We start from the raw sequence: 25003 nt of genomic DNA on the forward strand, positions 1-25003 counted from the left end.
TCCCAGCACTTTAGGAGGCTGAGGCGGGTGGATCATGAGGTCAGGAGATCGAGACCATCCTGGCTAACACGGTGAAACCCTGTCTCTACTAAAAATACAAAAAACTAGCTGGGTGTGGTGGCGGGCACCTGTAGTCCCAGCTACTCAGGAGACTGAGGTAGGAGAATGGCATGACCCTGGGAGGCAGAGCTTGCAGTGAGCTGAGATCATGCCACTGCACTCCAGCCTGGGCGACAGAGCGAGACTCCGTCTCAGAAAAAAAAAAGATAAAAATCTCATTAAGAGAGGCTGCGGCCGGGTGTAGGGGCTAATGCCTATAATCCCAGCACTCTGGGAGGCCAATGCAGGTTGATCGCTTGAGCCCAGAGTTAGAGACCAGCCTGGGCAACATGGCGAAACCCTGTCTCTACAAAAAAACCACAAAAATAAGCTAGGCACAGTGGCACATGCCTGTAGTCCCAGCCACTTGGTGGACTGATGCAGAAGGGTCCCTTGAGCCTGGAAGGCCAAGGCTACAGTGAGCTGAGATTGTGCCACTGTATTCCAGCCTGGGCAAAAGAGTAAGATCTTGTCTGAAAAAGAAAAGCAACAACAACAAAAAAAAACAAAAACAAAAAAAGGCTGAGAGGCAATGTGGCAACAGGAAAAACTCCTTTATTTCTACTGATGTCCTATAAATAAAGTGTAACAATAATAATGTAATCTGCTACTATAATTAGGAAATGTTCTCATATTTAGAAAGGAATCAAGTGAATTTTTGGACATACAAAACATCAGTCACCAGAATAAGAAGATTAAAGCCACATACTTAAGTTGACCTATTTCAATAACTACGTAGTAGCTATTATTTTATAATGTAAATTGCCAGTTTCTTGGGAAAAATCACTATTTTTTACTGACTTCTTTTAAAAAAATACAATTATGTTTGTTAATAACCAACTTACTGGACTGAACTACCGCTTGAGTTTGTTCAGAAGTTCCAGATGCAATGTTTGTCAAAGCCCATGCAGCTTCAAACTGCAAAGAAGGACTATAAAAAAACAAGTATATTTAAACAGCAGGATTTTTACATTGGCTCAAATATCTAACCATTCTTCCCTCTACCATTTCAAATGCATTAAACATTTTGTTTCAAAAGATATCTATCCATCTAGCATATTCTTTTAACCCTCAACAACTGTTTCAAACATCTCTTCAGTAAAAGAAGCATACAACCTTCTCCAGCATTCTTATTTTTAGTAAGAAATCTTTTTAAGATACTTGCATACTACTCCCCAAACAGTTCTCTCAAGTACCTATCTGGTCAAACTACTTCTTGCCAATTAAAGCTTAAAAGTTAAATTTATCAAATTTATCATTCTCAAGTTCCTGTTTGGCTACTACCTTCATCTCTTGGTGTTAACAAATCTTGCACTGTTTTTCACTTTGACTTTTCAACTCCATCCCTTAGCCCTTTTCTTTTTTCTTTAAAGATCAAACTAATTACTAGAGAGTCTTGTCTTCTCCAAAGGATACATTCTAAATTAAAAAAAAAATAATAATGTACTCACTTGTCATCTCTTTCAAGACAATGGACTAAAATGGGCAATATTCCAGATTTTATTAAGTCATCAATTGGTGGATTTCGATCACTGGACAAAAGCTTCCTGTAAGAGATAAAAACACCCTTGTGAAACTTAATAACATACAATATTATGATTAAATTTAAATTCATATTTTACAAATATTAACATAAATCTGAATATCTGGTACAAGTGCCTTCTCTGAAATTAACAATTTATATAATGCAACCTTTTCTCTAAATTTATAAAAAGATATGTAAATTAAATTTATAGAGATGACAAATAATTAGAAAAATAAGAATACAGATACGAACCACTTTACTACCTTTTTTTTGAGATGGAGTCTCACTGTGTTGCCCAGGCTGGAGTGCAGTGGCACAGTCTTGGCTCACTGAAAGCTCTACCTTGCGGGTTCCAGTGATTCTCCTGCCTCAGTCTCCCGAGTAGCTGGGATCACAGGCATGCACCACCACACCCAGCTATTTTTGTATTTCTAGTAGAGATGGAGTTTCATCATGTTTGCTAGGCTGGTCTTAAACTCCTGACCTCAGGTGATCCACCCGTCTTGGCCTCCCAAAGTGCGGGGATTACCGGTGTGAGCCACGGAGCCTGGCCACTTTACTACTTTTAATGGTACACAGTAATATTATTCCCTCAGTAAAGTCCTGATTGTGACTTATAAAAAGAAAACTAATTTTTTTTTAAAAAAATGTTACTTTTGGACATAATTTTGAGTTCAGAGAAAAAAATGGGCAGATTTCTTTAACACAGCATTTACCTTGCTAAGCAAGGAATTAAGAGGTCACCAAAATATCCAAAATTATTCACACTAGGTCACAACAGAGTCAAGTGACAAAAGCAGGTAGGCTGCTGGAATATGTTTAGAGCTGATATTAGTCCCTAATTCTTCATTCTACTTTACACACCAAATTAAAGGTCATAAAAGTCCAACATTTTCATCTCAGCAACTAAAGAGAAATGGAATAAGCACAGCAATGGACAGGAAAACAGCCAGAGAGATGCTAGAGAATCTGAGGTAAAAAAAGACAGACACATCACTGCTTTCATGGAGCTTGTAAGATAAAAACAAAACCTACTGCCTATTTTCACATGTGTGAGACTACAGGTTTAGCTGATAAGTCCTCAGTGCAGCCTAATCATATCTTTACCCAGTGGAACACCCTGTATTACTATATAAAAGCAATGTTTATGAAAGCTTAACCAAATTATGTCCCTATATAAACTTTGTGATGGCTGCTTATTTACCACCTTTATCAATGTAAACTCCTTGACCTAGCTTTAAACTACTTCACGAGTTGGCTCCATCTTATAACTAATCTTATTCTCTGTAACTCAACAATAGGTTAGTTGTCTATCGCATTATTTCAATCGAAATAAGACTGAATCTATCCTAAACCCCTCACTTGAAATGCCCTGTCTTCTATGTATTCAAACTCTATTCTAAGTTCATTTCAAGTTCTATGTTTTACATAATACCATCTTTGAATTTCAAGAGGATTTATACAGCATAGCCCTACATTTGGTGTTATCACTACTTATTTTTTTGAGACAGGGTTTCAGTCTGTCACTCAGGCTGGAGTGCAGTGGTGCTACCCTGGCTCACTACAACCTCTGCTTCCCAGGTTCAAGCACTTCTCCCACCTCAGCCTCCCAAGTAGCTGGGATTACAGGCATGTGACACTACACCCAGCCAACTTTTATACTTTTAGTAGAGATGGGGGTTTCACCATGCTGGCCAGGCTGGTTTCAAACTCCTGACCTCAACTGATCCCCTGGCCTCGGCCTCCCAAACTGCTGGGATTACAGGCATAAGCCACTGCACCCAGCCCCCTATTTTTTAAATAGTTTTGCCTTTCCAATTAGTTTATAAAGTTCTTAAAAAGAAAGAATTATACCACATGCTAGTTCCTCAACACACGGCACAGTGCTTAGCATAAGTGGAAATTAAAAAAAAACAGAAAAACGAAAAAAACAAACACTTAGAAAGAGTCTTAACCCAGTCTTAAACCTTCTCAAACAAGGCTTCATGAGATCAAGGGTCAAAATTTAATTAAAAAAAATTTTTTTTTACACTTCACTGAGGATATTTTAAGAGAGAAATAGCTTTTATTCTCTACATAATGGTGAATAATACAATTTTTTACAAAATATAATATAAAACCAGCTTGGTGCTACTGTCTTGATTTGTACTAAGGAGCCTGCAATTTTACTCACAGTTGCTTTGCAATACCAGTGTAAACGTTAACACCATGAAAAAAAGGCAAATAAAGTCTTAGAATTATTATGAAAACCAGTTTGCTCTTGCATACCCATGAAATTGCCTTGGAATCTCCCAGTGATCCACAGATCATACTCTGAAAACCTCTTAGAGTACACTGGGCTTTAATTTTCTTGCAGATTGCATGTTGATTAGAACTGCCCCAAAACTATCAAATATTCAGCTCTGACAATGGTGAGCATAATCAATTTCTTAATCATTCTTCCTATAAACATTAATTTGCTATTTTGACAAATGAATGGTTCTGTGATTTTTCTGCCCACATAAAGAATTCCTCTCTAAGAAGTTCTTTTACCTCTGGTATACAATACTGTAATTTTATAATTTCCCTATCAGTTCTAAGTTATTTAAGGTGGATAAACAAATACTGGAAAAGTCTAATAAATATAAAACAGATTCGTGCAGCACTGGATAAGGTATTGGATGGACCTATAAACTTTTGCCAGTTTCAAATTCTGTAACTAGGATCAATTTCTTACTTGTCTCTTTCCTACTGATAAACTCAACATAGGGTGTTATTCTTATATTCATAAATACACAAAGCAACCACTAAATTGCATTATGATACAACCATGTCTTCCCCAACCTATTTATTAATACAAAGGTCTCAGTAATAGATTTTTTTGCTTCTTCCCTTAAAGTATGAGAGAGCACAGGTTTCACAATAGAAATGTACAAAACAGGCAGGGTACGATGGTTCATGCCTGTAATCCCAGCACTTTGGGAGGCTGAGGCGGGTGGATCACGAGGTCAGGAGTTCAAGACCAGCCTGGTCAAGATGGTGAAACCCCATCTCTACTAAAAAGACAAAAATTAGCCAGGCATGGTGGCAGGCGCCAGTAATCCCAGCTACTCGGGAGGCTGAGGCAGAGAACTGCTTGAACCTGGGAGGCAGAGGTTGCAGTGAGCGAGATTGCACCACTGGACTCCAGCCTGGGCAACAGAGCAAGACTCCATTTCAAAAAAAAAAAATGTTCAAACAACTTGGTACTTCCTACCTGGAAAGACAGTGGGAGTGTATGCAGTCATTAATCTCTTTTTATGAGATGGAGTTGCGATTCTACTGCCTCAGCCTCCCGAGTATCTGGAATTACAGGTGACCGCCAACACGCTCAGCTAATTTTTGTATTTTTAGTAGAGATGGGGTTTCACTATATTGGCCAGGCTGGTCTCGAACTCCTGACCTCATGATCCGCCCGCCTCGGTCTCCCAAAGTGCTAGGATTACAGGCGTGAGCCACCGTGCCCAGCCATCATTAATCTTAATCTACATCTACTTGTCTATGTACACTGACATAGTAAGATTATAATTCTGGATTTATTGTTTGATCAATATGAGGATTGTGAGAAGAATTAGACACCTGGTAAGGATCTGAAGAATCTGACTTTATAAAATTAAGCCTATTCATTAGTAAAAGGTAAAGCTTTACAAATAATGTTTTTCTTTTACTCTATGGCATTAATTTGTTAAATCAACTTTCCCTGGCATCTGTATGCATTATGTACATTAAAGCTTCAGTGTACACACTTTCAACTAAAAATAAAAAGTGTGAGTTAAAAAAACTGTCACCAATTTTAATACTCTAAACCAGAGAATTAAAAAAAAAAAATTTAGTTGATCTATTACTGTTTACTATTGTTTGTCATCAAAGTGAAATTTGATTAACAGGGTCTACTCCATAGTAAAAATTCAAAATAGAACCCCTGTGTAAGTTATAAAATCTAAACATGTCTTCAAAATTTAACTTACCTAGCAGCTTGAACTGCACTTAACTGAATTCCTTGGTTATCACTTGAAGCATTCTATAAAAAAAAATAATTTATGATGTAAATATATAATAATTAGCTGCTGAGAATAAGAAATACAAATGAAGAGAGAGAAAAAATCCAACTTACTTGAACAATAGCTTCTAGAGAGGTATTTTGCTGGGAAAAAAGTTAAACAAAAAACTCAGTTAAAAAGTCACCTTAAAATTCTTTATTAATGTTAAATCTTTCACTGGTACTTTTAATATACCAGAATAACAATAACAATAACTTACCACTCTATAATCACCATCTATATCAGAGTCTTCACAGATATCTTCATGTGGTACATTCCTTCTCTTTAAGAGATGTTCATCTCTTTTATTCTTAAAAAAAAAAAAAAAAAGAAAAAAGAAAAAAAATCAAAGAATTTGAGTTAAAGAAAACCTGAATACTTTCATACAAAGCTCAGGCAATCCTGTGCCTACAAACTGAAATATGAAGTGCCTTTTAAAAGTAAAATTCAAATGTAAAAAATTAAACCAAATTGTGAATTAACCACTCACACAAAACTAATTTGAGTCCCAATTCCCAAATATTACATTTTTAATGAACCGTGAACTATGTAAAAACAAACAAAACAAAAAGTTTGACTAAAAAATATAGTGTACAGTTTAAGCCAGAACCAAACACAAATATTTATTTAAAAGTACTAAACCATTTTACACATGATCTGGGAGCTCCTCTTTATCACCTAAAAGCAAAGTCAAAGCAGAAGTTGGGCAGTTCAAAGTTAGACAAAAACCAACAATGTCTTACAAAAATCAAGGGCCATTTCAACTTCACTTAAAATGCTGGGAGCAAATTTATAAATATAATCTCAACTATAATACTCAAAAGTTGAAGAAGTTTGCAACAAATTCTTTTCAGGGCCTTACTACTGCCCATTAATAGCAGAACTATTTAATACAACTGTATCTCAATGACTTATACTTTTAAGCTCTTTATATGCTTTTGCACAATGATAAAGTTACAAGGTGTACCCTTTCAACTTCAAAAGTTTGTCAAATTCAGTCAAAATCTCTCCTTTTTCTAAAGAAAAATGCTTAGCAGTTGAGATTTTAAAAAGTTTAACTAAATTTAGTAAATAAAATTTAGTTATACAATAGGTTATACATTTTACATAAAAACAAAATATATATTTGGCATCTTGTATACAATGCTCTAATGTTGTTAGAATTATGCTTAGAAGTACCCAATATTAATCAGACTCACCTTCCTTAATTCAACTACAACTTCATTTCGTTGTCTTCTCATAGTCTACAAAACAATTAAAGGAAAATATTTTTAAAATCACCTCAAATTCCATTATCCAGAGAAAACCACTATTAACATTTCAATATACACCTCTGATATTTTCTTCTAGCCATATGGATATAAAGTCAAATCTTACTCATAATAAAAATCATACTATGTAAATGATTTTCAATCTTCATTTCCCATTCATATTGCAAAACATGAAAAACCTCTTTGAAATTATTAATAGATCTATAATATTGGCTATATCATAATTTTAAAAACTATAACATAAGGTTTATAAAAACACAGAGGTACAAAGAATAAAAGAGCCCATAATCTCACCCCTCATATGAACCAATGATATTACAAAAAATAACACACGTACAAGATTAGTAAATTCAACTGCTTTAAAAAAAAAAAAAAAAGCCAAAAAAAAGCCAAAGGAGCCCTCCTGCTCACCCACAATTTCCTTCTCTCATAGGAAACACTGTTAGATTTACCACGATTCTGACACACGTCTATCTAATCCTGTTCTTTACCTTGTTTTGGTTTACTTTGTTTATAGACCTTAGAGATATTCCATGGTGGTGTATAAAGACCTATTTCATTATTTTTCATGGCCACACAATTATTCTATGACACACAGTGGCCATTCTTTTGTTTTCAAATATATTTTTCTCATTTTTAAAATTACTTACTATAGGGATGTGTGCTCACTGTAAAACATTCAAATGTTCAGAAACAATATAAGTTCAATCTGTTTTCACATACAGGTTCACCTTATTCTTTCTAATGACTGTGTATTATGTAGCGGTAACAATTCAGAAAGTCGTATTAGATGTCTAATAAATATCACAAACCTAAATCCAAAACTGAACTTCTGATCTTTAACATACTCCACCCCCCATCTCAGCAAATGGTAATTCCATCCTCGCAGCTGCAAAGACCAAAAACCTTGGAGCCATCCTTGATTTTTTTTCTCTTACATTACATATTCAATCTGTTAGCAAATCCTGTTGGTTCAACCTTCAAAACATACAATCCAAACACAGATCACTGCCTCCTCTGCTACTATTCTGGGTCAACTTACCATTATCTCTCAACTAGATAACTGCAAAAGTCTCCTAACATGTAGCCCTCCTGCTCTTGCCCTCTATCTTCCTCCGGAGTCTATCATAATGACAGCAACCAGAGTAATCCTCATAGGACTCATAAGGAGTCTTAATTTTTATGTGCCATGGACTCCTCTGGCAGTCTGGTATAATCAATGGACACCTTCTCAAATAGTGTTTTTAAATACACACACACACTATATATGTAGTTACAAAGGAAACTACCTTGATACATAGATGTAAAAAAAAGAGCTGTAAATATAAAAACAAAAGTGTAAGTGCTTCTTTATTATCACATTAAATGGGATCTTAGCAGTAGGTCTAATTACTACTATAATTTCAAAGTAATGATGACCATAAATGCAACAACGAGGTGATTTTTATTGGTGGTAACAAAGTCACAGGTAATTCTAATATTACTATGGTTAACTGGCTACATTAAGTGAAGGAAACATTGTTTCAGTTATAAGTTAGTGAAAATAAAGATGTAATCTCTTCTAAATTTCAGGGACCCTCCTGAATTCTACCCATAGACTCCAAGGAAGGAAAGGTCCAAGGACTCAGTAAAAAATATTTTCCAAAAGTCAGATCATATCATCCTCCTGTTCAAAAATATCCAAAGGCTCCACTTTGGACTTAAAAGCCCAGTCTTCACAATGGCTTACGTCCAATCAAATCTTCCCACCTCATTCCCTCCCCAAATACCACCGTTTGGATCTTAGCTCCTATCTATCTCATTCTGCTGTACTCACACCAACTTTGCTATTTCTTGAACAAACTGGAAAGTCTCTTGTTGCAAGGCCTTAACTAATACACTATATAGTAACTTCTCAGAAGACGGTCTCCAGAGTCAAACTGCCCGGGTTCAATTTTTTTTAGCCATACTACTTACTAGCTCTTTGTACTTCAGTTTCCTTATCTATAAAATTGGGATAGTAAAAACACCTTCTTCATAGGACTGCTGTTAAGGATTAAATCAGCTAAAATATGTAAAGTACTTAAACTGTCCCTGGTACACAGCAGTGTGTGTGTTAACTTATTATTATTGCTGCTGCTATTTCCTCAGTTTGGAAAGCACTTCCCCTACTACCTGCAGTGCTCAGTCCCTTATCTCTATGGGAAGGCTTTTCCCTTCCTGACCATCTGCCAACTCTCCATTTGGGTACTTTCTCTTTCTCTTTCTCTCTCTCTTCCCTGCCTTATTTATCTCTATACCATTTATCACTTTCTAATATACCATGTAACTGTATTTGGTACAGATATTTTTAAAACACCAAGAGTCAACTTTAAAATAATAAAATAGACTGCAAAATGAGTAAAAATAATTAGCTAAATACTACAGTAGGTGTTAACATCTATCTCATTTAATCATTATAGCCTTATGAGGTAAGAATAAAATAATCCTTTATTTCTTTTTAAAAATAAGAAAACTGAGACTTAGAGAAGATAAATTGCTTGTCCAAAGCTGGCTAGGATTACAACCCAGTCTCACACAAAGCCACTTAACCACCAAGCCATATTGTTTTCTACACTTCTCGAAGTCAGAGTTCAAGTGAATTGGAGAGCCAATCGTTCACACTAAAGCAAAAGTACTATTACCAACACAATGAGCTTTGCATAATTATCACAATATGAAATCAATAAGCTATTCTAACAACAAAAAACTATGACCTATGTCTCAGGCACAGAAAATAATATCTGTAGGATGCATGACTTAAGACTGTTCAACAAATAAATAGACTTCTGAGGGATGGGGTATTTCCAGTTTAAGGAAAGTTTTTATTAGCAATCACTTCATCTAAAGTAGCAAGATTAAGGTACAATGGGCTTTAACTTCTTTTCATTAGAGCTAACTAATAAATAAATCCCAAACAACTACATACTGCATATTTACATAAACGTTTTGTTTATCCCAAAAAATTTTCTCCCATTATATTACATATTTATTAAATCTGGAGATTTACGAAAAATTTTCTTTTCTTTTTTTTTTTGAGATGGATTCTCACTTTGTCGCCCAGGCTGGAGTACAGTACGAGGATCTCAGCTCACTGCCACCTTTGCCTTCCAGGTTCAAGCGATTCTCCTGCCTCAGCCTCCTGAGTAGCTGAGACTACAGGCGCATGTCACCATGCCCGGTTAATTTTTTGTATTTTTAGTAGAGACTGGGTTTCACGGTGTTAGCCAGGCTGGTCTTGAATTCTTGACCTCGTGATCCGCCTGTCTTGGCTTCCCAAAATGCTGGGATTACAGGTGTGAGCCACTGCACCCAGCCCGAAAAATTTTCTGTTTTTTCTTTTTACTTGATACTCATTTGTTACAACAAAATCTGGAGGTTTTTCAATAATTTGAAACTACTAATATTTATCAAAACAACTTAACACTGTAGTAACAATGTAAGACCAGGCTATTACCACTTTCACAGAAACTTTGCAAAATAAGATTTGACAATCCCTTTATTATACAGCAAGAGTTTCTTTTCCTCTCCAAGGCAGAGAATGAACGAACTGGTAGAGAAACCCTATGCACCACAGCCTGGCAGCATTTTGCCATGTTTTTTACAGCAAACAATAGTTGTTCTTTGGGACCCCATGAAAGGGGTATATAAGACTTCTAAGCCTGTCCTTAAAGAACAGGTTTTGTATACTACATGATGCAGTAAGCAGTGGTGTCAATTAGAATTCCAAAAAGCTGACAAACTGGCCAAAGGCTTAGGTATAGGCCAAAGAGCTATATAAAGGACAAAGACTGTAAGTGGGGGAGGTTGAGGACTGCCGCTGCTATTTTCTCAGAGGAGTTGGATAGAGTTTAGGCAGATCACTCAGATATTTTATATTTCTTTGCTTGTTAGACAGTTATAAAATTATAAATTCAGGCAAAAGGGGATAAGAAGTTGACAAAAAATTTCAAACAAGTCAAAACAGAATGCTAGTTCTATTTAAAAGGAATGCAGTTTGTGTACTTAACGAATATTTACTATGCATCCATCACTGTGTTAAGCACTAGGGATTAAACACTTTCCCTGCTTTAATGAGGTGTAGATTCTACTATTTTCTTTCCACTTAATTGCTACTTAATTTACAATTAGTGGCTACTTGATTCCTGCTAATTTTCAAGTCAGTTTTACCAACACATGGTTTTTCTTTAAAGTCCTAAAAATTGTTAATTTAAAATATGATATAGTAATTACTGTATAATTTTGGATATTTTAAATTTTCTTGAGCAAAGTTGGGATTTAGTTAGGACTCAATCTCACTAGAGAAAAAGTTTAAAGAAAATTCTTTCTAACAATACAAAGATAAGAAATATAATGCCTTGTTTTTATTTCACCCAGTCTGACTTTCACTGATACCTTAGGAAGGTTAATACTTAGGTAACAGCACTACAAAAAGAAAATTAAGAATTAAAAAATTTATACAGGCATGAGAGATCTTCTGTGTGGTAACTAGGATATATTCTAAAACTGAATTGTGATAATGGTTGCACAACTACGAAAATTTACTAAATATCATTGAATTCTGCACTTAAAATTGGTGAATTTTACGATAGGTAATAAAGTGGTTTTTAAAAGTTATACACACACACCTTCCCTCCCCAACATGAGTTAACAGTAAGTATATTACTAATTTAGAGCCTTCTGGAAAGCATTCATTCAAACATTTATTAATCACCGATTTGCCAAGCATTAGAAATACAAAGATGGACCAGACACTGCATAGCTATGCCCTAAAGGAGGTAGCACTCTTATGATACAGAAACATAATTTAGTAAAATAGTAATAAGGCCCAAACTTAGCAAATAGCAAGTGCCAAACACCATTCTAAACATGTTACTTGAATGTACTTATTTAATACATGTATTAATAACATGCACACAAGGTGCTCTGACAGTAAAGAGGGTAATTACTAAAGGTAACATATAAGCTTAATTTTCAAGACTGAACGGCAATCCATTTAGAGAAAGGCATTCCAGGTAGAAAATACAGCATGTACAAAAAGAAGAACTATGAAAGATGGCCTGTGTGGAATCTGCTGAAGAATACCAGAAGGCAGAAATGAACAGGTAGGCAAGGAGACAGATCAATCACATAACATAAAGCTAAGCTACACCTTCCAGAGAAAAGTGAGTTACTGGTGATTTCAACCCAAATTATCATCACAACCCAAACACATTTGGTAGGTAAAACAGTTGTTCAACCCGATTACATGGCGAACCAAAAGTTAAAATAGCGTAACTAGAAAAGTATGTTTTCCTATTCTTGTTTTTCTCTCTCTGCAGCAGCAGCCATCATGGTGCTTAATCATGCCTTTGTCAAATAGTATTTATGTTGGCAAACTGCATGTAATTTGCAAATAAATTACATTATGACAATAAAAGGGAAATTTTAAATGCCTAACACTGTTAAATGCTTACTCAAGTGGGTCAATCATTAATATCTCCTAAGGATAAAAACCCATATTAAAATCCTTCATTTAGAAAAGTTCATTTAAGAAGTAAGTTTAGTTCAAATTTTCAATCTGTAGATTTATTTCTCAGAGGTAGCACTTATTAATACTAGTATTGAAGGCCTGAAGTTCTACTAGAGATGAGCAAAAGCCTTCCCAAGCAGAATCAAGTTCTTATCTCTTCAAGAAGTGGTAAGATTAATGGACACTGAGCATAAGAAAGAAGAGTTTGAAAATACATTGAGTGTAGGAGGCCAGACTTAATCTAGGCAAGCTATTGGAGCAATATTAAGAACTAATTCTAGTCTATAGATACCATACTTTAAAATGATCCATATCTAAACTGTAAGCATTGAAAATTTATTAGTACATAAATATAATTTTTTAAAATTGCCAAAATGTAAGAAACTCTTAGGTGTTAACTCCAAAGAATGGAATTAGAGTTGCACTATCTCTTCAACATTCAAACAATAGGAACATGTATTAAATTAAAAAGTTATACATATCTATTTGGAAAAGTTACAAAATAAAGAAGGAAAAAATCTGAATTTCCAGAGTTCTCTATATTCATCTATCTTTTGCAAGAGATGACATATGATAGAAGAGAAAATAAATGCATACATCTCCCAAGATGGTTTCCTAGTATATGATTATACTACTCTACTAGCATATGGCTACTAGTCCCAGTTCTACCTTTAATGAAATCATAGGCAAGTCATGACCTTTATGGGTATTAATTCCTTCACTTGTAAAGATAATTCGATAGATCCCTAAGATCTTTTACACCTCAAAAACTGTATCTTTTTTTTTTTTTTTCCTGAGACAGAATCTCACTCTGTCGCCCAGGCTGGAGTGCAGTGGTGCAACCTCGGCTCACTGTAACCTCAGCTTGCTGGGTTCAAGTCATTCTCCTGCCTGGAGTATCTGGGACTACAAGTGTGCACCACCAAGTATGGCTAATTTTTGTATTTTTGGCAGAGACAGGGTTTCACCATGTTGGTCAGGCTGGTCTCAAACTCCTGACCTCAAGTGAATCATCCACCTCGGCCTCCCAAAGTGCTAGAATTACAAGTGTGAGCCACCATACCCAGCCAATTTATTCAACTTTAGAAAACAATGTCAAAAAGTATGTAATTGTCATTTGTAGTTACTATGCATGGCAATGTAGTTTCTATGCTAAGAATCATGAAAAAGTCGTAACTCAAAATTATAAACAATAAAGAGCTACTTTGTGGCTCTGGTACAGTTGCTTGGTGTTTTCGTATCATGCCAAAAGGACATGTGAATCCTTGACCTTTCCTTTTCTTTTCCCTGAGATGGAGTTTTGCTCTTGCTGCCCAGGCTGGAGTGCAATGGCGCAATCTCAGCTCACTGCAACCTCCACCTCCTGGGTTCAAGCGATTCTCTTGCCTCAGCCTCCTGAGTATCTGGGATTACAGGCGTCCGCCACCCACCACACCCAGCTAATTTTTTTTGTATTTTTAGTAGAGATGGGGTTTCATCCCATTGGCCAGGCTGGTCCTGAACTCCTGACCTCAGGTGATTCACCTGCCTCCCAAAGTGCTGGGATTACAGGCATGAGCACTGTGCCCAGCCTCCTTGACCTTTCAATAGCTAGTTTTGATAGCAGAGACAATTACCAAACTGTGTGTGTGTGTGTGTTCATGTATACATGTGCACTGGCAAAGAGATGGTGTTTGACAGGGAAAGAAAAAAGTTTAGAAACGACCATAGGCTTGGTGAGACACATATAACCTCTCAGGGATGGGAAACACTGCAAGACAAACTTTCAGAATCACTTATAGAAGGCAACTGAGGACAACCTATAAATAAATCTACTCTAGTAAACAAGCACATATATGTTTTATATGAGCACAAGGGAAGGTATTCTAGGATTAATGGGTTATAAGGGAATTGATCAAATGCTACCAAGAATGATCACTTCTCTTCAAACCCCCTGCAAAGATCATGCCAGTGCACTCCAGCTTGGGTGACAGAGAAAGACTTTGTCTCAAAAAACAAAAAACTTTGAATCCTTAACAGAAGAAATAAAATTTCACAAATTGTTTGAGTGACTTGAAGAAAACTCAACTCATGGGAAAAGACACTGGGAAAAATTACCGAGGAAGAGTAAGAGAAGAAACGAGATATACCCAAATTAAGAAGGTCACTAGAACCCAAGCTTTTATATTACTACTGATCTTTTTACTGTCTCTATAGTTTTACCTTTTAAAGAATGTCAGATAGTTGGAAGTATATAGTCTTTCAGTTTGTCTTGTTTCTTTTAGCAATATGCATTTAAGATTCTCCACACCGTTTCATGGCTTAATAGCTCATTTCTTCTTAGCACTAACTAATAGGCCACTGTCTGGATATACCACAATTTATCCATTTACCTACTGAAGGACATTTTAGTTGCTTCCAAGTTTTGGCAATTATGAATAAAGCTGCTCTGTGTGGACCTAAGTTTTGAACTCATTTGGGTAATTACCAAGGAGTGCTATTGCTGGGTCATATGGCATGAGTATGTTCAGTTTTATACTGCCTCTCAAAGTGACTGCACCATTTTGCCTTCCCAACCAACAATGAATCAGAGTTCCTGCTGCTCCACATCCTCACTGGCATGTGATGATGTTAGTGCTCTGGTTTTTTTGTTGTTGTTGGTGGTGGTGGTGGTGGTAAAATATACATAACAATAAAATGTACTATCTTAACCACTTTAAAATTTAGAAATTTAAGAAAAACTGTAGTAAAAAACACATAAGCCTTACCTGAGTTCAGTAGCATTAAGAATGTTCGTACTGTTGTGCATCATATCTCCCAAAACTATCCTGGTCTTGCAAAAACGAAACACTACATTCATTAAACAACTCCCTATCTCCTTCCCTCTACCCCTGGCAACCATCATTCCTCTTCCTGTTTCTACGCATTTGCCTATTCTAGGTACCTTGTATAAGTGGAATTATACAGTATTTTTTTGTGTGTGTGACTGGCTTATTTCACTTAGCATAACGCTTATGGTTCACCATGTTGTAATGAGTCAGAATTTCCTGCCTTTTCAAGTCTAAATAATATTCCACTGTATGTACATACACATTTTATTTATTTTATACATTAAATAACCTTTTGCTTCCACCTTTTGGATACTGCAAATGCTGCTACTATAAACTAGAGTGTACAACTATCTTAGTTACTGCTTTAAATTCATCTGGATATATACCCAGAAGTGGAATTGCTGGGTCATATAATAATTCTATTTTTCACTTTTTGGGAACCACCATTCTGTTTTTCATAGTAGCCTCACCATTCTACATTCTCACCGATAACACACAGGATTCTGAATTCTCCACATCTTCACCAACAGTTATTTTATTTTTGTTATTTTTATAGTAGTCATCTTAATGGGTGGGAGATGGTATAGTTGTTTTGATCTACATTTCCCTAATGATTACTGATGTTGAGCATCTTTTCATGTGCTTATTGGCTATTTTATCTTCCTTAGAGAAACATCTTTTCAAGCCTTTTGAACATTTTAAAATAGGATTTTTGCTATTGTTGAGTTTTAGGAGTTCTTCATATATTCTGGATACTAATCCTTTATCAGATATATCATTTGCAAATATTTTCTCACATTCTGCAGGTTGTCTTTTCGCTCGATTGTTTCCTTGGCGGCACATCAACTTTTCAGTTTGATGTTGTTCCATTTGTCTATTTTTGCTTCTATAGCTTTGAAGCGTCTTGTCCAAGAAATCAGTGCCAAGACCAAAGTTGTAAAACTTTCTCTATTTTCTTCCAGTTTACCAGTTTCAGATCTTATGTTTAAGTCTTTTATCCATTTTGAGTTGATTTTTGTATATAGTACAAGGGTCCAATTTCAGTCTTTTGCACGGTGGATATCAAGTTTTCCCAGCACCATTTGTTAAAGGACTATCCTTTCTCCAATGTGTAGTCTTGGTATGTTTGTTGAAGATCATTTGCCTGAATATGCAGGGGTTTATTTCTGGGCTCTCTATTCTGTTCCACTGTTTATGTCTTTACGCCAGTACCATACTGACTTGACTACAGTAGCTCTGTAATATGTCTTTCAGTCTGGAAGCATGAGGTCTCCAGGCCTGTTCTTTCTAAAGATTGTTTTGGATATTCAGAGTCCTTGTGGTACCTTATGAATTTTAAGGCTGCTTTTCTATTTCTGTAAAAAATGCTGCTATGATTTCGATAGGGCTTGCAATGGAATATTTAGACTGCTTTGGGTATCACGGACATTTTAACAATATTAAGTTTTCCATGAACACTGGATTTTTTTCCATTTGTGTTTGTTTCTTTCAGCAATGTTTTGCATACAAGCCTTTCTTTTATTTGGTTAGGTTTATCCCTAAGTTTTTTTTTTTTTGACACTATTGGAAATGAGATTTTCTTAATTCCCTTTTCAGATTGTCCACTGTTAGTGTATAGAAACACAGCTGTTTTCTATGTTGATTTTGTATCCTGCAACTTTGCTGAATTTATTAGTTCTAATCATTTTTGTGGAATCTTCAGTGTGATTGTGTCATCTGTGAACAGAGATAATTTTACATCTTTGTTATAGATTTGGATGTCTTTCATTTCTTTTTCTTGCCCAACTGCTCAAGCTAGCATTTTCAGTACTATTTTGAAGAGAAGTGCCAAGGGTGAGCATCCTTGTTTGTTTTAAAGAGTCTTACTCTGTTGCCCAGGCTGCAGTGCAGTGGCAGTCACTTCAGTCTCAAAATCCTGGGCTCAAGCAATCTTCCCTCCTCAGCCTTCTAAGTAGCTGGGACTCCATGTGCATGCCAGCATGCCTGGATAGTTTTTATTTTATTTCTTCTTTGTAGAGACAGGGTCTTGCTATATTGCCCAGGCTGCTCTCGAACTCCTGGGCTCAAGTGATCCTCCCACGTAGGCCTCCTTCCAAAGCACTGGAATTATATGCATGAATCAGTACACAATGCCACTGCCTTATTTCTGATCTTACAGGAAAAGCTTTCAGTTTTTCATCACTGAATATGTTGTTTGCTGTGGGCTTTTCATATATGGCCCTTATTATGTTGAGATAATTTCCTTCTATTCCTAGTTTGAGTGTTTTTACCATGAAAGGGCACTGAATTTTGTCAAAGGTTGGCACTGAACTTTTCCTCCATCAACTGGTATGACGGGGTCATTTTTGTCCTTCAGTCAGTTAATGTGGTGTATCATACTGATTTTCCTATGTTGAACCATCCTTGCACCCCAGGCATAAATTCCACTTGGTCATGGTATGTGATCCTTTTAATGTGCTAATGGATTTGGTGCACTAGTATTCTGTTAGGATTTTTGCATCCATTTTCCTCAAGGATACTGGCTTGTAGTTTTGTTTTCTTATAAGGTCTTTCTCTGGTTTTAGTATCAGGGTAGGGCTGACCTTGAGTTTGGAACTCTTCCATTTTTTGAAAGAGTCTGAGCAGGACTGATATCAATTCTTCTTTAAATGTTTGGTAGAATTCACCAGTGAAGCCAATGATCCTGGGCTTTTCTTTGTTGGAAGATTTTAAAATTACTGTTTCAATCTCCTTACTACTTACAGGTCTAGTCAGATTTACTACTTCATGATTCAGTATTGACAGGTTATGTGTTTTAGGAATTTATCCATTTCATCTAGGTTATCCAAGTTATTGGCATACAAGGCCATACATATCCTTTTGCAATACTCTTTTCTCTACAAAAACATATAAAAAGTAAAAACACTGTCTTACAGGAGAAAATACCCAAATATAGGTACATAAATAACTGCTCTAAGAGTTCAGTAAAGGGAAGATTCATATGAATTGATGTGATTAGTGAAAACTTAACTGAGTTGTGGAGGTTTAAGTTCAACCTGGAAGCATAAATAAGAAACGGCAAGGTAAAGGGGAGACTAGAAGGTGTTTCCAGGAGAGACCCAGCAAAAGCAAATGCAGAAAAAGCAGAACTGAATGTTAAACGTGAGGTGGGTTCACTAGCCTGAAGTAGAGAGTCAGAGATGAAGTTAGTTGGATGGGGGAATTATCAACTAAAAAGGTAAGAATTTGGACAAGTAATTTCACTTTTATACCTTTACTAGCATTTATGCAGCAAACACTCAAATACCTGTTAAATCAAATTGAGAGCCTGAAATGCCTAGCTAATTAAGAACTTCTCAGTGCCTCTTAAGTTTTTGGGTGGAGAAGTGAAAATAGCAATGATGTTCTGGGAAATTTACCAAAGTAACTGCATTCTAATGGTTCTCATCTGGGGTGAGTTTGCCACACAAGGCATATTTGGTAATTTCTGAAGACTATTCTTGGTTGTCACAACTAGGAGGGTGGGATGTGCTACTGACATCTAGTAAGTAGAGGCCACAGATGATGCTAAACATCCGACAGTGCACAGGACACTCCCCCACCCCCAACAAATTATCTGGCCCAAAATGTCAATAGTGCCAAGGATGAAAACCTTTGCTGTATTCTAACGAGTTACTCTCATGAGAATTCAAATTAAGTTCAAATATGTTTGAAAAAAATGTACACATGAAAAAGGAAACAATCCAAAAGACTAACAGCAGTGAGAATATGAAAGATTATTTTAATTTTTCCAAAAATTGTTTTTAAAATGATCATGCATTACTTCTATCAAGAGAAAAAAATAATTGATCTAAAAATTCTGACTTCATCACTACGCAGTCTATACACATAACAAAACTGCACTTGTACTCCATAAATTTATATAAGAATACATAAGATAACCTTAAAAATAAAAATTCTAATTTAGTTACTAATTCTAATCAAGAGTACACTCCTGTTTTCTTTTAAAAATTTTTTCATTTAATTCCCTCAAATATTTACTTAAATGCTGACTATATACCAGGCTCTGTGATGAGACTTAAGAATATAGTGGTATACAAAATAGATTAAGTTTCAGGGAGCTTATAGTCTGATGGGAGAAACTAACATTGAGTAAACACACAAATTATCATCAGTGCTCTTAAGGAAAACAAGGGGATGGGCTCGGTGAGTAAATGACTTTGAAGCTGAGATTCAAAGGATGAGAAATAACCATGTAAATGAAGGGAAGAGAAAGGAACAGGAGGGGAAGAGAAAGCATTCTCACAGACAGAGCAGCATGTGTGAAAGGCTGAAGAGGAAAATACCACTGATGTGTTAGTGGAATTAAAAGAAGAAGAATGATTGACAGTATAAGCAACTAACAGAGACAGTAGAATGAGAGGGAGGAGAAGTAGACAAGGACCAAATATGGTATGGCCTTGGAGGTCTCAGTAAGGAGTATGGAAGCTCAATGTGGAGAGAAGCTAATGAAGCAGGAGAGGTGAGAATTGATTTACTTTATTATTATTTTTAAAAAACATGCAGGTTATTTTAGGAATGGAGAAAGGCAATTGCAAAAACAAGGTAACCACTCTGGAGATGAGACAATAATGATTTGCCTCAGATTACAACAGTGAGTAGAAAGTTAACAGGAAAGAAAGAACGGAGGTGGACATTAGCTAAAGTAATGTCATATTTACAACTCTGTCTAAAAGAAACTGCTCTTTCCAGGGGTGCTCCTGAAGAAGCAGTCAAATGATGTTACTTCTCATGTGATACCCCCATACTCCTCACACCACAGAAGACTGGTAGTGGGAGTTGGGAAGAAAGCACCTGACTCGGGAAAAGCCAATCCATAAACAGGCCAGCAGTAAAAACAATCTGCTTCAGCTTGGGCACAGCTTATTAGCTCAGTCAGATTATCTATCTTAGTAATTTAACATAGAATTACGTAAAGACTAAGACAGTCAGTAGCTAGGGAAAATAAAACTTAGTAGCTGACTTAGCAGCTGGCAGAGCAGAACTCTGAAGATCCATGAACACCTACCATCAAGACAATCCTACCTGACATGTCTTGGATAATATGAGAACTGGTCCCTGAACTTTCCTAACATCCCATCCTACTTGACCTAGTCTGAATAAGGATGTGTTCCTTGAATTCTTAAAAGCCTAATTCAAAACAAGTCCCCACTAAGATAGGATTTTAATTCTACAGATGCAGAAATGGAGGCTGAAAAAAATTATTATTAAACTTTCCTAATGGCAAATAGCTAAAGAGATACAATCCTAGGTGTTCCCATGTTAAAAACTAAGCTTTTGCATAAATCTCAAGGAGATATCAGACACAAAACATTTAGGCTTTTCTTTCTCTTCAAAATTAAGGTATAGTACTCACTGTAAATTTGAGTTTAGGAAAGAAACATAAGGAATCTAGCTCATGCTGACTGAATATACCCATAGTGTCAGCTTAAGGCTGCCTGATAGATCTTAGACATTTGGACCTGTTAGAATGTAAACTTCATGAGAATAGGAACTCAGCAGAACCTCCAATAGAACCTCCAATACAGATGCTGAATAAATATTTGTTTAACAAATGAATTCAATACAAAGAAGGGTAGAAGGGAAAGTCAGTGAAAAAGAGCTGCTTAGAGTTCAACTGTGACCCCCAAACAGTGGAAAGTTTCACAACTCCCACTCATCTCTTACGTTTTCTATTGTCATTTTAAATATTAATATAACATCTTTATTGAGATATAATTCACATACCATATAGTTCACCCATTTAAGGTATACAATTCAGTTATTTTAGTACATTCACAAAGTTGTGCATTGAACATCACCATCTAACTCCAGATGACTTTCAACATCACAAAAATCAGCCCCACACCCACTAGCAATCATTCCCCCTTTTCCCTCTGTCCCAACCCCTGGCAACCACTAATTTATTTTGTCTCTATGGACTTGACTATCCTGGACATTTCATATTGTGATACTGTTAAATATTTGGTCTTCATCTCATTTCCAGACATACAACTTCCAAAAACCTTAAAATCTATGCAGTGATGAGTGTCTTTTGAAGGCTAATGAGATGACTGGTGCCTGGGGGGCCCTAGATAGTTTCAGGATGAGGGCTGATCACTGGGAAGACCAAGACATGACTAGAAAATTGGCACTTTCAGCGCCACCCTCCAACCTCTGGGGAGGGAAAAGGGGCTGAAGGTTAAGCTGATGACCAATTGTTAATGATTTAATCAATCATGCCCACACAATGAAGTTTCCATAAAAACTCAAAATAATTGGGTTCTGAGAACTTCTGGATAGCTCAACACATGCTGTTGCCTAGACAGCATGAAAACTCAGTGCCCCTTCCCGCATACCACATCTGGCTGTTCATCTGTATCCTTTGTAATATCGTTTATAAAAAAAAAAAATCAGTAAACATAAGGAAAGTGTTTCCCTGAGTTCTGTGAGCCATTCTAGCAAGATAATTGAAACCAAGGAGCAGGTAGTGTGAACTCTATGTATAGCCAGTCAGTCAGAGGCACAAGCCTTAACCTGTGCTTGTGATTCCATCTGAAGTGGGGGACACTCCCATGGGACTGAGCTCTCTACCTGAAATCTGATGTTATCTCCAGGTAGACAGTGTCAGAATTAAATTGAATCAGTGGATACCCAGCAGGTGCCCGTTGCAAAACTGACTACTTAGTTGGTGTGTAGGGAAAAACCCCATACATCTGGTGTCAGAAGTGTTGTGCTGACTGTGTGAAAGGACAGTGTAGGAAAAAGAGTTTTTTATTTTACTTATTTACTACACCCTCTCAAACATAATTGGAATTGTAGAATGTGATCTTTTGTGACTACCTTCTTTTAGGCAGTTTTCAAGGTTCATCCTTTTCAAGGTTCATCCACACCATTGCATGTGTCAGTACAACAGTCCCCCGCTTATCTGCACAGGATGTGTTCCAAGACCCCAGTAGATGCCTGCAGCTGCAGATAGTACTGAACTCTACATGTAGTATGTTTTTTCCTGTGCCTACATATCTATGATAAAACTTACTTTATCAATTAGGCACAGTAAGAGATTAATAACTACTAATAAAATGGAACAATTACAACAATATATTGTAAAAAAATTGTGAATGTGGGATCTCTTTCCCTCTAAATACTAATATCTTATTGTATCGTATTCACCTAGTTTATGATCACAGTTGACTGCAGGTAACTGAAACTGCAGCTAAGGGTGAACTATTATACTTCATTTTATAGTGGAACAATACTCCATTGTATGTATATACCATACTTACGTTTATGCATTCATCAGTTAATGGGTATTTGGGTTGTTTCCTTCTTTTATTTATTTATTTTTAATTATTATTTTTTTTTAGATGGAGAGCTTTTGTTGCCCAGGCTGGAGTGCAATGGCCTGATCTCAGCTCACCACAACCTCCACCTCCCGGGATCAAGCGATTCTCCTGCCTCAGCCTCCCAGGTAACTGGGATTACAGGCATGTGCCACCACGCCTGGCTAATTTTGTATTTTTAGTAGAGATGGGGTTTCTCCATGTTGGTCATGCTGGTCTCCCAACTCCTGACCTCAGTGAGCCGGACCGCCTTGGCCTCCCAAAGTGCTGGGATTACAGGTGTGAGCCACCGTGCCCAGCCAGGTTGTTTCCTTCTTTTAGCTGTTATGGATAATGCTGCTATGAACACTCATTTACAAGTTTTTGTGCAGACATATGTTTTCAATTCTCCTGGATTTATATCTAATTAGAACTGCTGGGTCACATGTTAACTGTTTAACTTTTTGAGGAATTGCCAAACTGCATTCCAAAGCAGCCATACCGTTTTACATTCCCACCAGGCATGTATGAGGGTTCCACTTTCTCCACATCCTCACCAACACCTGTTATTCTCTATCTTTTTATATACTGCCATCCTAGTGGGTGTGAAGAGGTATCTCATTATGCTTTAGGGCTGTGTTTCCCTAATGACTGAGATGGATCCTATTTTTTATTTGTTTATTGGTCTTAACTAAGCTTTTCATCACTAAGTATCCCTTATGTGAAATGCTTGGGAACACAGGTGTTTCAGATTTTGGATTTTTGGGGATTTTAGAATGTTTGCATAATACTTAGAGATTGAGCATCCCTAATCCAAAATCTGGTATGCTCCAATAAGCATTTCCTTTAAGCATCACGTAGGTGCTTAAAGTTTCAGATTTTGGAGCACTGTGGATTTCAGATTTTTGGATTTGGACGTTGAACCTGTACTGTCATTGTTTTAAAGCTGGAGAATAAAAAGGAAATTGGGAAAAATTATTCACGACATTAAGAGAAAAAATGTGAACAAATTTAAGGTGTTTGATAACAGCTGATCAACAATGAACCCAATTCTATAGATATATCTGTAAAAAAATGAACATCTCCACATAATATTCAAAAGTGAAATAAGGAACCAAATCTACCCTAAATAGGTAGGATGACAGGTGTGTGCCACCACACCCAGCTAAATTTTTTATTTTTTGTAGAGACAAGGTCTCACTATACTGGCTAGGATGGTCTCAAACTCCCGGCCTCAAGGAACCAAACCCTCCGCACAATTTTAAAGAGAGATAGAAAATATTTGGGTTTCATACCTACTAAAGAACCAGGAGTGATGTAACAATTATTTGAAAATCTTAAGGTATTATCTTGCTTGTTTTTCTGAACCAGTAACAGCTTAAAGTGGCTAAAAAGTCAGTGTGAAAAGACAGAATAGGTGGCCAACAGGACAGGGCCATTTAATACAACCAAGCAGAGACCACTTAATTTGATCTTTCAGGATAAAACTACTCAACTGAATAAATTTATGTAACACCTACCTCAAGGGTTCAGAAAGACATACTTTAAAAAACAAACAGTAGATATGTGCAAACTAAAGTTTTCATTAAAGAACAGGACACTGAGATAGACTGTATGATTTACCTTCTAATATTAGACAATTCCACACTGAACTAGTAAAAAACACACTATCTTAGGATTCCGACTTTTGTTAGTAAAAAAATTCATAAAATTCCATGTTTGTCAAAATACATCATTAATTAAAACGTAATTTACATTAAGTTTAAAGTAAATAAAAATTTAGGGAAAAAATGACAGGTGATCAAATTTTGTCCGAATAGTGAATAAACAGTAATAGAAAATAAGTCAGCATTTAAAAATTTCTATCGGAGATGAGCTCTCATTCTTGTCACCCAGGTGGGAGTGCAATGGCATGGTCACAGTTCGTTGCAGCCTCCACTTCCTGGGCCCAAGCAATCCTCCTGCCTCAGCGTCGCAAATAGGTATGACTACAGGTGTGTGCCACCACGCCCAGCTAAATTTTTTATTTTTATTTTTTGTAGAGACAACGTCTCACTATATTGCCTAGGATGGTCTCAAACTCCTGGCCTCAAGCAATCTTCCTGCCTCAGCCTCCTAAAGCATGGAATTACAGGCATGAAACACTGCCTGGCAAAGTTTAGCATCTTTAATAATCAACTTAATCTTGTATTACCAACAAATATCTATGACCTTAAATCATTTTCATTCTGGGTGCTAAGTAGTGTGAATTATAGTTGTTTTCTGATTATATTTACAATCTTTTGAGAAAACAGTTACAAAATCTACATAAAGTAACCCACTTACAACACAGGATTAAAGAAATGAAGTCATAAACTAGTACATACGTGA

General features: G+C 36.3%; 1 protein-coding gene across 1 annotated transcript in view; it reads right to left on the bottom strand.

Moving 5' to 3' along the window:
• The window catches only part of KPNA4 (karyopherin alpha 4 (importin alpha 3)), a 59949-nt gene that overhangs the window by 27652 nt on the left and 7294 nt on the right, over positions 1-25003 (bottom strand). The window contains exons 2-7 of the mRNA XM_011959073.1: positions 6882-6926; positions 5903-5992; positions 5757-5786; positions 5611-5663; positions 1551-1646; positions 945-1030 (exon numbers count right to left, since the gene is read on the bottom strand). Of these exons, the coding sequence (XP_011814463.1) occupies positions 945-1030; positions 1551-1646; positions 5611-5663; positions 5757-5786; positions 5903-5992; positions 6882-6926 (400 nt within the window). The remainder of the gene's footprint in view (positions 1-944; positions 1031-1550; positions 1647-5610; positions 5664-5756; positions 5787-5902; positions 5993-6881; positions 6927-25003) is intronic.

This window comes from Colobus angolensis, unplaced genomic scaffold, assembly GCF_000951035.1.
Source record: "Colobus angolensis palliatus isolate OR3802 unplaced genomic scaffold, Cang.pa_1.0 Scaffold48, whole genome shotgun sequence".
Lineage (NCBI taxonomy): Eukaryota > Metazoa > Chordata > Mammalia > Primates > Cercopithecidae > Colobus > Colobus angolensis.